This window comes from Dipodomys ordii, unplaced genomic scaffold, assembly GCF_000151885.1.
Source record: "Dipodomys ordii isolate 6190 unplaced genomic scaffold, Dord_2.0 Scaffold25, whole genome shotgun sequence".
Taxonomy (NCBI): Eukaryota; Metazoa; Chordata; class Mammalia; order Rodentia; family Heteromyidae; genus Dipodomys; species Dipodomys ordii.
The window spans coordinates 18,455,258-18,468,697 of NW_012267241.1; the positions used below are offsets into that span (position 1 = coordinate 18,455,258).

The 13,440-nt window shown below is 37.0% G+C and overlaps 1 protein-coding gene across 2 annotated transcripts in view; it reads left to right on the top strand.

Annotated features, from left to right (window-relative positions):
• Osbpl1a (oxysterol binding protein-like 1A) overlaps nt 1–13,440 on the top strand; it is a 177,167-nt gene that overhangs the window by 94,782 nt on the left and 68,945 nt on the right. For both annotated transcript variants that reach the window (XM_013014929.1, XM_013014931.1), the window contains one exon: nt 5,313–5,475. In XM_013014929.1, the coding sequence (XP_012870383.1) occupies nt 5,313–5,475 (163 nt within the window). The remainder of the gene's footprint in view (nt 1–5,312; nt 5,476–13,440) is intronic.

A 13,440-nucleotide genomic window follows, 5' to 3' on the forward strand; every position in this document is an offset into this window, starting at 1 on the left:
TACAGAGGAGTTACAATTACATGGGCAAGATAATGAGTACATTTCTTATCAAGCATTGTAGCCTCCTCCTTTGTTTCCCCTTCCCATCCCTTCCCAGCCTCCCCCGCCCCCCCAATCCTCCCCGCCCCTCACCACCAAAGTTGTAAAATTCGTTTTCGACATGACAACTTGTACTTTTCATTGTTACAACGGATCCACCTGTAAACGACTTGTTTTTCCCCTTCCCCTCCACAAATTATACCGACATCAAATACAGTGAAAGCACAGGTTATACTGTGGGGGAGGGACATACAAAGCAACAAAAAAAATCAGGTACCTTATAAATACATTAGAAACAATAGCAAGAAAGTAAAAACTGGGGCTGGGAAGGTGGCTCAGTGGTAGAGCACTTGCCTTGCATGCATGAGGCTCTGGATTTGATTCCTCAGCACCACATAAGCAAAAAGAAAAAAACCGGAAGTGGCGCTGTGGCTCAAGTGGTAGAGCATTAGCCTTGAGCTGAAGAGCTGAGGGACAGTGCCCAGGCCCAGAGTTCAGGCCCCACGACCGGACCTCCCCCCCCAAAATAAAAATAAAATGCAAAACAAATAAATTTGTACTATACTGTTTTGAGGATGTCTTCCCACTTCATCATACCTTAGGTATAGAATCAAAATAGAATAGCCTTGGCCCTGAGAAGTGAGCATGTGATCAGGCTTGCGTGTGGATTTAGAAATGATGATGACTGCTTGCATTTTATGTAGGCATTCCCTTCTTAGGCTATTTTTCTCAATATCATAGACTGGGTAAGGATTTATGTCTTTCATGATTCTGGAGACTGGAAAGTCTTAATTACATGACATTGTCATCTGCTTAGTATCTACTGAGGACCTTCCTGCTAGAGCCTAGCATGGCAGAAGAAAATGGAACAAAATTGTTATCTGGAGTCTCCCTCCCTGTATATAGCTACAAATGTCTCACAGAGGCCCCACCCATATGATTTCATCTAATCTTAATACTTCAAAGTACCACTTCTAAATAGCATTGTCATGCATTGGGCATTAAGACATTTGGGGACACATTCAAACCTTGGCAGGGTGACAGTCAGATGTGTGAGCAAAAGAGCTCTTGTTAGCTGTAATTGATCATATTCATGTTTCTTATCAGCTACCTGTATGAGAAAAGCTTGAGAATGAGAATACACACAACTAGGTATATTCCTTCACAAAGAAAATTGGGCAAGTTTTTAATTGGAGATTTACTATTGCAGTTTCTAATAGATCTTTGTTACTGTAGCTACTCATGTAAGAACAAAAAAGAAATGTGTAAGTCTGGTGTTGTTTAACAGACCACTGTGCCCAGTCGAAAGAGCTACATCAGGCTGACAGAAAAGGTCAAAATTTTCACTTGTCTTATATTTAGTAATTGTACATCATATTCTCTCAATACCAATCATCAAGTATTTATTTATTGTTCTATCTTTGCCAAATGATTTATTACACTGCTCTATTTACCATAAGGGATTTTACCTATGAAACATATAGGTAAATAATTTAACACTTTTTTTTCTAGAATGACAGAGCAGATAAAATGCATCTAAAAAGACTAGCATAAGACTGTTTTTAAAACTCTGTATTCTTTTCCTGATATCCATTAACTTTGGAAACATTTACTGTGAATTTCACCTTCTACCATGAAAAATGAAATAAAATGAAAGTGGTTTGAGGAAGCCAGTCCACTAGAAAGGCTTAAATTTATCTTTAAGATGATACAGACAAATCAATGTTGTGAGCTTTAGGCTAGAGTGTGCTAATATAATTATAAACATAAGGAGTTACAGTTCTGTAAAGAAAATTTCTATTAAATAATAGCTAGAATAATTATTGCTTGAGAGATTTAAAGACATCATAATCAATATGAATGTGTTGATACAAATTATAAATGAAGCAAGTATTCCATCTGGAATTAGAGAGATATTATATGGAAAGAACAGTTTTTGTTACAATACAGTTTCTGGGTAGTGAATGAAAATTTGGAAACAGTATAGAAGTAAGGTGAATGTTTTGTGGAGTTGCACTCTGTAGTGTCTTTATTAGCAATTCCACACTAGTTTTTAAGTACAAGATTTCTCTTAAGTATTTCTGAATATTGTGGTTATAGTAGATTTGAAATGACATTGTTCCAGCAATCCCTCTAACTGACTAGACAATAGTAATGACCAGTTAAGTATGCTCTTAAAGTCTTCTGTAAAGTAAGAGGAGAGCTCATTACTAATATATAGCCCATTTCTGGGTTACATATTACTTTCTTAGGTATATCACTTACATAATGGGAGAAACTGCCATTTTGTGGGTAGCTTTTATAGTAAGGTTTTTTTCAGTGCAGTAAATCTTCATAGACTTGAAACTAATAAAAGTACCCTCAGATCCACTGAAAGATTAAAAACAAGGTTAGAAATAGAAGAAGACTAGAGCATCTTCCTCCCTTACTTCCCACATTGCTTCACACCCTGCTCATTGTCTATAACAAGTAAGAACAGATGTAAATGTGACAGAGTGATTTTAATAGGTAAAGTGATTTTTAAATTGGTAAAGGATAGGTTCGTTTTGAATAAGATTATGTTTAGGAGGCTGAGTATTTGAGAGCCTTGATAGTTTAGTTGCCACTTGGCTGAAATTTGTTATATAAATATAGCCATTAAAATGTATACATTTGTCAGATACAGTGGATAATTCAGTTGATTTATGCCTTGAGTTGTACAAAGAGATTTCAGTTCAACATGTCAGTTTACATCTTGAGAAATGTCCCCTTTCATGATTTTCCCTTATCTCCCCCAATCCTGTGAATCCCCTACACTTTCCTAGTTTCACTTATATTTTATATTTAAAGATAGGATGTCCAGGGCTGGGAACGTGGCTCAGTGGTAAAGCGTTTGCGTTGCATGCTTGAGGCCCTGGGTTCTATTCCTCAGCACCCATAAGCAAAAAAAAGCCGGAAGTGGTGCTATGGCTCAAGTGGTAGAGCACTAGCCTTGAGCTGAAGAGCTGAGGGGCAGCACCCAGGCTCAGAGTTCAGGCCCACGACCGGACCCAAAATAAAAAAAAAAAAAAAAGATAGGATGTCCACAGCTCATTTGTGTTTTGATACTTGAAAAGTTAAAAAGATAAATCTGAATGGAAAGAGTAGGCAGAAATGAAAGAAGTTAATCTTCCTGCAGTGTTGTTTTTGGAATCTACAGTTAGAATACTGGTAAATTTTTTTTCCATTTAAAAGAAAAGATTATTTTAGACATTGTGTCTAATCTGTCTTTATAGACAAATGAACAGTTTTACCTATAAGATGGAGAAAACATAGCATTATCTACTTACTCCTCTGGAGATGCCATTTGTCATAAGAATATTTGCAAGCATTTCAAGTTTTCTAAAAGTTATATGTGTTTAGGTTTTTAGTTTCATGTCTTCTCTGTTCATTAGTGTTTACCATTTATTGTTATTGTATTATCACAGCTCTAATAATTACAATCTTATTATTGTAATAATGAACACTAAGGTGCCTGAGGACTGGAGCTATTCCCATTATAATAAAGATTTAATTAACCCTGTTTGTGCTGTGTATGAAGCCTTTCAGTAAAACTATGTTTTAAGTTATATTTCAGAACACTGTGCCTAATGTGTGGCCATCGGGGCTACAAAAAGGCCTTGAGTGGAGAAGGAGGTACTTTATCCTAGCAGGCCTTCGAGAGGCAAATGAGAGTGAAATGTCAGGGTGTGAAGCGGTAGATTCAGCACAAAGGAGCCATTAAGAAGGAGTATGGCAGCTGTCAGGACCTAGAGTGGGAAGATGTGACCCAGTTGAGGAGTAGGACTTAGGTGTATAGTGCTTCTCAATCTATTAATTACAATGGGTTTGGGACCTCTAGGGTCTATAAGGAAGGAAAAAGATAATGAAAAAAGTAAGGCTCCTGATCCCTAACCTCACCAGCATGGTTCTACTTTCTAATGTATATGTTTTACAGTTAAGAAATAGATTTAGCTGATAAGTTGGAAAAACAAGTTAGAAGCCCATTAAGCTGCACACACTATCTTGTATATACACTTCTCTAATTCGGGGAGGGGAAGGGTAAAAACAAAATGCTTAAATAAGGTTACAGATTGACCCATTGTAACAATGAGATGTACAAAACACTATGTTGAAAAGGAACTTTATAACTTGGAGGGGGGAGCAGGTGGGTGTAGTTGTGGAAATGGGAGGGAAGGGATGGTAGAGGGAAAACAAAGGAGGAGGCAACAATGCTCAATAGGAAATGTACACATTACCTTGCTCATATAACTGTAACCCCTCTGTACAGTATTTTTACAATAAAGAACGTACAAAAAAAGGAAAAGAAAAAGATAACTAAAAAAATAAATTAGATAATTATGTGGTAATAGAAACTATAAGAGGGAAACTAAGGGAGAAGAGACTTCTGAGAATACACAATTTTCACTCTAGTTCCCAGTTTATCTGACTACTGCATACAGTGCCTCTCTGGCTATTAATCCAACAAGATAAAAGGGCTACTAGAGATTTATTTCTGGATTTCATTATATAAAATACATGAAACTGTCCATACCAAATTCAGTGTATCTTATAAGGATTGGGTCACTTGAATTTAAAGGGTTTTAGTTAACTGTAAAGGTTCAGAAACCCTTGAAAAATCATCTGCTTGAAATAGATGGTGTCTTTAAAGCTTTAGCTTGTGATCTATCACCCTGTTTTCTTCTTTTTTGGTGTGTACTAAATTTAAGATAAAATATGGAATTGAAGCCTGATACCTTTGAAAGCTATAAAATATTTATGGTTATTTTTAGGGAATTTATTTCCCTTCATTTGATATGCCAACTGCATTGAAAGTAAACTGGGGGATTATATCTTAGGCTTTTGTCTGGTATACATTTTACACTTAGGATGGTTTTAATTTTGTAAAGTAGTTGGCTAAAAGTGGTTCTTTGATTTCATGGTTAGTGTTGGGAGAGAAATACTCTCTGAATTTAAACAATGTATGTTTTTGTTATTTACTGACGCATTTTCTATATCAAGATCCTGATAGTTTGAACTGAGTTTGGTAGTTTTTAATCTAATCTGTCTTCATTATAGCTAAGCTGTTGTGAGAATAGGCCCCGTGGGAAGAACAAAATTAGCTTGGCAATTTTGCTTATTTGATCATGTGTATTTAACACCAGTTTTCATTTCTGATGCTACAGTAGAATTAGATCAAAAGCTGGTAACTTTTACATTCTCTTAAGTTTGTATCTCCTGTCATTCTGAACTTTGGAATATGTCTTTTCTTCTAGGTGAGGAATTTAAAATTGGAACAGGAGCAAGAAAAAAACAAAATTTTGTCAGAAGCACTGGAAACTCTAGCCACTGAGCATCATGAATTAGAGCAATCTCTGGTTGAAGGCTCCCCACCTCCCAGCATCCTTAGTGAGGACGAGTTCTATGATGCGCTGTCAGGTAACTCTAGAATCCTTCTTTCTGTATTATTGAGGATGTAGAACACAATCTGAATGTCTTAGAGTTTCTCACAATAAACAGAAGTTTCAGTAAAGCTCCCCCCAAGGAAGGTAGGTGTGTGTATGTTTGTCTTTGTCTTTGTGTTTGTATCTGTCAAGACTGGAGTTTGGAGATTTGGGATGAAAAATTCACTGATTCTGCCTATTTTGAGTGTGTAATCTGTTCTAGGATTAGAATACTGCTAAAACTGCACACATTTGGTTTATGTCTTCACTTAGTAACCATTTATTAGCTACCTTCTGGTGTCAGGTGCTAGTATCTGTTCTAAGGAAAGAGAAGTGTGGATAGTTTCTGTCTTCAGTAGGTCTTAAAGTGAAGGATACTGATGAATAACACTTGCTTACAGCTCAGTATGTTTAGTGTCTAAGTAAAGGTGAGACAGGGTATAAGTGGATCAGATAAAAGGAAGTGTGTAACTTTGTCTCAGAAATGTGTGTTAAAGGACAAGGTAACATCCTTAATGAACATGGACTTCCAAACCTGACACAGAGCTGTATGACCTGGGCACATTCCCTCTTTGATGCTTAATTTCTGCAGATTTAGAAATAGGATAATTACTCATTTTAGCAATAGGTTGCATGAGGAATAAATGAGTTCATAGTGCTTAGGATAGTGCCTGGGAGTACACAGTACTAAAAATTGGGAGATGTAGGTGGAACTGCTAAGGAATCTTTTTTTTTTTTTGAGCTAGGGTCTCACTGTGTAGCCCTGACTAGTCTTGAACTTATGAACTTCTTGCCTCTTAAGTGTGGAATTATAAGCATGTGCCTGGCAGAGTTTTGAGGGTTTTTGTTTGGTTTGGTTTGGTTTGGTTTTTGTGGGGGGAAGTTGAATTGGGATTTTATTGGGTTTGAATTCAGGGTTTCACACTTGGTTGGCCTTGCTTACTTGGCTAATACTTTACCACTTGAGCCATGCTTCCAGTCCTCTTCAGAAGTTTTTAATGCCCTGATATGTTCACCTCCACATGTTATTTTAAAGCATTCACATACACATACACATATACTTTTTTAAAATGTAAGTTTCTAACTGGAAGTGTGGTTGAAGTTAGGTTCCTGTGAAAAGTTATGAGTGAAAAGGCTAGCCAGAGCTCTAGGTCCCGAGTTCAAGCAACAGTACTGCATGCCTCCCTCCACACCTCCCAAAAGTAGCATTATAACTATTATGTACCAACTTTTCATTGAAGAACTTCTCTTAAAAATCTTTTCCTTCATACTCTAGCTTACTCTTTTTTAAATACATGTGAAAAGTTTTGATCCAGTAAAGTTGAACCACAGTTAACCATTCTTTTGGTAGTCATTAGCAACTCTAATCACCTTTCTGCTAGTCAGTCATATTTTGGTTTTGAGGCTTGAACTCCTCAGGGACTTAATCTTATTAGGCAAGTGCTTTTCTGCTAAATGGTTAAGTAAACGGATTCAACCCAGACCCTGTTGGTCTCTTCGCACCTATCTGGTCACCTTTTTACATTTATCTCATCACCTTTCCCCCACTTGCTGTACCATGGCCACAGTACTTTTCATCCAGGGCTCAAGTGCAGTCATGCATTGGATAGTTGAATACAAAGCTAAATAAGAGCAAGTTCCAGTCTAAAAACCTATGTCTTATTTAAGGCTGAATTTTAATTCCTAAATCATAAAAACATTTAAAATAAAGCCTATCCTAATATCAAGATGAGAAAAATATTCTTAAAGATTATTCCTTTATTACAAAATGCTGAAACAAGGACACCCACAAGACACTATATATGTATAGCATCTTTACAATAAAATAAAAATTTAAAAAAATGGCTAAAACAAAAAGGATTATTCTTTTAAGCATTTTAAAGTTATTTTCGCTAGGTTATGTCACTTCCTTTAAGATAGCCAGGATGGAAATCGCATCTAGGGATTTCCTATGGAAGCCTACGTGATTTCCTGTTTCCCTTTATCATGTCCTCTTCAGCTTTTTCAGATAAGCAAGATCAGTGGAAATCTACTGAGATGGTGGGCCAGACAATCCTTGGTGTAGATCTAGCAGTGTAATAATTTTTCTATCCCTGAGGGATCTCTGGAGAAAATGTGTTTAGTGTCTATAAAGATTTCATAAAATTCCACAAAGTAGACATCTTTCTTGCTCAGAATTTGGGTGAACTTCACAGGTAAACTTATTTGAAAGGAGATAAAACTAATGAATATCACCTTTTGTCTTGATTGGGTGTTGCGTAAATGTGTGGAATGAAATGGTTATTATACAAAGTAAAATTTCAAATACAGTTAAGGTGAACACTTTTGGATAAAGGGCTAAACAAGCATTATTGAAGCAAAAAATTTAATGAGTTATCAAACCCTAGTTTGTGGGGAAAATTCACCCTGTTAGCAAAGTTATAGAAATACTACATGGAAAAAGAATGATTTTATATTTTCTACCTACTCCGTTTTATTTTATTCACTTATTTGTTTGTTTTTTTCAGTTGTGGGGTTTTAGTGCAGGACCTGAGAGCTGTGTCCCTGAGCTTTTATTGCTCTACCACTTTGAGCCACAGTCCTACTTCTGGTTTTTGAGTAGATAATTGAAGATAAGAGTTTCATGGGGCCTTTTCTACTTGGGCTGACTTTGAACTGTGATCCTTAGGTCTCAGCATCCTGAGCAGCTAGAATTACAGGCATGAGCCACCAGTTCCTGGCACTATATTTTTTATTTAATTTACCTTTATTCTGCCAAAGTTCTCACAAATTTTTCAATTATCGACTCTCTCTTGATATTCTGTATTGCTCTTCTAGGCAAAATTAATCTGTTAAAATGCTGAAATAAGGATATAGGTTGACCCATTGTAACAATGAGATGTACAAGACACCATGTTGAAAATGAACTTTATAAATTGGGGTAGGGGTAGAAGTAGGGAGGTAGGGAGGGAAGGGATGGTAGGAGAAAAAGGAGGAGGTAACAACACTCAATAGGAAATGTACTCATTACCTTACTCATGTAACTGTAACCCCTCTGTACAGTATTTTCACAATAAAAAAATACAAAAAAAATTGAACTGGGTGATGGCTCAAATGGTAGAGTACTTGCCTGGAAACAGTAAGACCTTGATTTCAACTCTAAATCTGTAAAAGAAAAAACGAATAGGAACTACTTAAAGATAATAAAAATATTATTTTTTTTTGTCAGTTGTGGGGCTTGAACTCTGGGCCTGGGTGCTGTCTATCAGCTCTTCAGCTCAAGGCTAGCGCTCTACCACTTGAGCCACAGCACCACTTCCATCTTTTTCTGTTTATGTGGTGCTGAGGAATTGAACCCAGGGCCTCAGACATACGAGGCAAGCACTCTACCACTGAGCCACTTTCCCGGCCCAAGATAATAAAGATATTCTTAAAAATTAAAAAAGTTAATCTGTTACTTTCTTCCTTCAGTTTATATACTTCTTTTATAGATTTGTTTTGTACTTGTTTCTTTTAGATGAGAGGGATCATATACCCATTTGCATTTCTGAAGTGCTGAGCACATGATCATCACCCTCTAAGAGCTTGATGAGCACAGGAGGTTTAATGAATGTTACTGGTATTTCTGTTCTTTTTAAAGATACATTGGTAATCAGTACAGAACCTAAGATTAGTTGTACTTACTGATCTCATGCATCTGTCTTTACTACTTTGGTTTCCATGGAGGGGGGTGAGGATAAAATGTTGTGAAGGAGGAAGAATGGATGAGATAGTGTCAAAGAAATAAAACTTGTACTCAAGGAACTTGAAATAAAGTTGGATCTATGAGAACAGCATAGAGAGACCTGGGGAACAAAGTATCTAAGGGTGAAAAAACTAAAGGTATATGATTCCCTGAGCATTTTTTTTACTCAAGGCTGGTGCTCTACCACTTGAGCCACTGTTCCACTCCTGGCTTTTTGGTAAATCGGAGATAAGAATCTCATGGACTTTTTTTTACCCAAGTTGGCTTAGAACTTCAGTCCTCAGATCTCAGTCTCCTGAGTAGCTAGGATTACAGGTGTGAGCCACTGTCACCCAGCTCTAGGAAATTATTTTTAAGTGTTTATTACCAGTTAAATATTGTTGTTATTCCTCATAGTAGTATTAGTCTAAGATAACCATTTCATGGAAAATTTCTGCTCTGTGAATATTATGAGTTAAAAATGTTTTTCTTAGTGTGTTCACTTTCTTTTTTAGAAACACGTTGAGATAAGTTGCTCAAGAAAGGCTTTCTTGCTACATTTTCTTAATGCTATTTTGGTTGATGTTCATGAATAATGCATAAAACCTAATACTGTAGACTGAAGAAAACCAATAGATGGTTATATAATGAGACTGAAGTAAGTTTTAGTGTTTTTCAACAGTTGAAAGGGCAGGTCATTGTTAAATCATTTATTTTTTAAGTCAAAACTTTGAAAACAGAAGGTGGTAATGTAATAAATTTGGTTGTATTTGGAAGACAGTAACATGTCAAATAAAAATTCAGCAAATACAACAGACAATAGTTAATAAAAAGTAATAACATCCACACCATAAAATTTTATATACAGAAGATACAGGATTTGAAGGTAGTATTTTGATAAGAACTCTGAAGTGTATTATGACCTCAGTCACCCATGTATTGATTGCTTACTTCCCTCCTGTCTCTTTATTTGGTCATTCTTATCTCCCAGAATAACTCTGTGTGTTCCTGAGGGCAGAGACATTTTACTAAGTTAAATTTTTTCCTATTTCTTAGCACAAAACAGGTTATTTGGTTGATACTGCATGTATAACAGATTTTATAATAGAGACTGTTACCATAACTAAATATCCTCTATTTGCAGTCTATGTTACAACATTATGGAAGATGTGAAAGTAGAAGAGGCTCCTAATCTGTTTTTAGGATTACAGAATTAAAAAAAAAATACAACAGCTTACTCATGCTGTTTGTGTTATAGGTACATGTGGATGGATGTTATTTATTATTTTAAGTTTGGGGTTGATTTTCTGGATTTTTAAAGAAATGTTTTTAGTTGACTAGTGTCTCCAGTAGTATTTATTAGAATACCATGTACATTTTATACTATACTAAGTCTTGAGACTTAGATTTTGTTACCCAAACATAGTAAGTGCTTCTTACATGCCAATTGATTTGTTAGGCATAGAGATTCCAATATATGAAAGATCCAGGCATACCAATATATGAAAATATCCAGGCTGGATGTGGTGGTATGTGCCTGTAATTCCAGCTCTGTGGGCATCAAAAGTTAGAAAAATTATTGTCTGAGGCTGGCCCTGGGCAAAAGTGCAACACAGTCTGAAAGATAACTAAAGCAAAAAGGACTGGGGCATAGCTCTAGTGGTAGAGCTCCTGTCCAGCAAGCATAAAGCCCTGAGTTCAAACCCTAGTAATCCCACTCCTTACCACGTCCAAAAGAAAGATCCAGTCCCTGAAATCAGTAGGTTTGTTGGTAGTCTTAAGAGAGCCCTAAACATGAGACAGTGATATATGGTTCTCAGTGCATCACTGCCGTTTACTCCCACTTGAATCTGAGGTTTGCTTTCTTGTTAACTGTCTCCTCCACAGCCTGTTTCATAAATTTCACAAACCACTGTCTGTTTTCTTTTGACTCCACTTCTCTCTGAAACCTGTATCTGACATATTTCTTATTACACCAAAGCATCTACTCCATTTGTCCCTTGTCCCTGTGTTCTCACCTCCTTCCTGATCAGGCTTAGATTGCCTGGAAAATCATACGGTAATATTACTGCCTGTCTCTTCCTAGGTTGTAGTTGGCTGACCAAAGTCCAAACAATTTTTCTCCCATTTCCCCATTTCAGTTCCCAAGTAACAAGTGCAGGTTCATGTTGATGGTCTTTTGCTTTAAATCCATAGCTTTCCTGGTGTTTCCCCCACCCCCCAGAAATCCTTTTACACTTTCCTAATCTGTTATCTCGACATGCTTATCTCATATTTCTACTCTCACCTAAAGTTGCTTCATTCTACTCTATATTAAAACACTGTTTATATCATTGAGAAATCCCTCACCTCTACTACCAAAGCCATCAACATACTTGCAACCTACAATGGAGGAAGTTAATGTCCCTAACTGGAGCTGCCAACTCTTTCTTTTATATCGGAGCTCCCAGGCCCTTTCATTTGCATAAAGATCATCATGCTGCTCCTTCTCTCCTTGGTAATTGGTTATTCCTTGTCCTCATCATATCTTAAAACAACAAAAAACTTCTTGAGCCGAGTGCCAGTGGCTCACACCTATAATCCTAGCTACTCAGGAGGCTGGTTCAAAGCCAGCCCAGGCAGGAAAGTCCATGAGACCCTTATCTCCAATAAACCACTAGTGGTGCTGTGACTCAAGTGGTAGAGTGCTAGCCTTGAGCTGAAGAGCTCAAGCACAGCATCCAGGCCCAGAGTTCAAGCCCTATGACCAACCAAAACAAAACAATCCCAAAACAAAAGAACTTCTTCATTCCATTTCACTTTCCTGTCCTGTCATTCCTCTTGAACACCTCTACTTAAACACCTGCTCCTACCATGGAGCTATAGCTGCTCTCAACTAGGCCTTCATTATTCTCTGCCTAAACGTGGTCCTTTCTCAGTACTCTTCTTGGATTCAGAATGTAGTCACCAGACCTTTTCTCTCTTTCTGTACTTTGCAGATTCTTTGTACTCACATTGTTATCTCTGCACCAGTAATTCAGACTTCAACTGAGAGCTTACTGTATCTAAGGGAATACGACTCTTCAGGTTTGCAAGTCCCTAAGAGATTCATATGCACATCAAAGCATGAACAATACAACTGAGATGACCTCAGGTTGTCCTGTGTTTCACATGCATTCCATACTCTGTTAACTCTACAGTTTGTATCTCTGGCATCTATCTTCTAGACCTGCCTCTGCCTCTCTCTTACCTGCTTTCTCCAGTCACACTGACTTCAGTACTAATTCTTGAACTTGCCAAGCCTGCCCTCTCAGGCCTTTCTTCATTATGTCCTCTGCCTACAATCTCCTTTCCCAGATATTTTATAGTGTTAAATCTCTTAATTCTTTCATTTGTTTGTTCAGAGAAATTCTTATTTCCTTTTCTGCTCCCCTCTCCAATGGCATCTTTCATGTAATAAGCATTTGCTTATTGATCTCCCACAACTAGAATATAACTACTCAATGTGAGTGGGGTGGGAGGAGGAGGCTCTTTTGGGTGCAATAAATACTGGTTGGTCAAGTAAGTGAATCAGTACTCTGATTAAAGCAGTTCAGAGGAGAAGCAGTTAAGCGAGAAAGAGATGGCATCTCAAAATAACATTTAAGCACTCTAAAAGGTCAGTAAGAGGTCTCCAGACAGATGAGAGGGAACGAAAAATATAGGTAAAGGTAGAAGAAAGTTTTCAGATCAGTCATGAATGTTTCAGGCTGAAGTAGGGCCAAGACTATTATGGATACTAATGGGTAGTGACAGAGGATAGATAAAACCAAGGTGCCATTTAGGAACAGCTTGTATTAAGTCTTGTGATAATATTTTACTGAAGAATTTAATTTATATCTTAGACAGTTGGGAGCCATAATTTAATTATGAAGAAGAATGTCAGATTAGTGTCTTGGGAAGTTTCATTCTTTTTGTAACCATTGCGGAATCTTAGAGTATGATTGCTTTATATTAAAAATTAGAGATTCAAAGAAAAGGAGGAATGGCCCCTAGTCATATTCTTAGTCTGTTCCTAATAAAATACTTGCATTTTATTTAAGAGGGAAGATTGACTTGAGATCCCAGGATCCTAGATGAAAGCTCTGAATACTAGCAATGTTCATGAGAATGAAATGTTTCTCTTCTCTTCTCTCCGTCAGTTTAGTGGACAATATCCTCTGACCTTTGTTCAGGGGTCCCAGAAGCCTAGTCGAATTTTTGTATACGTTTATATAATTGATTTTGTTATCCATTCCC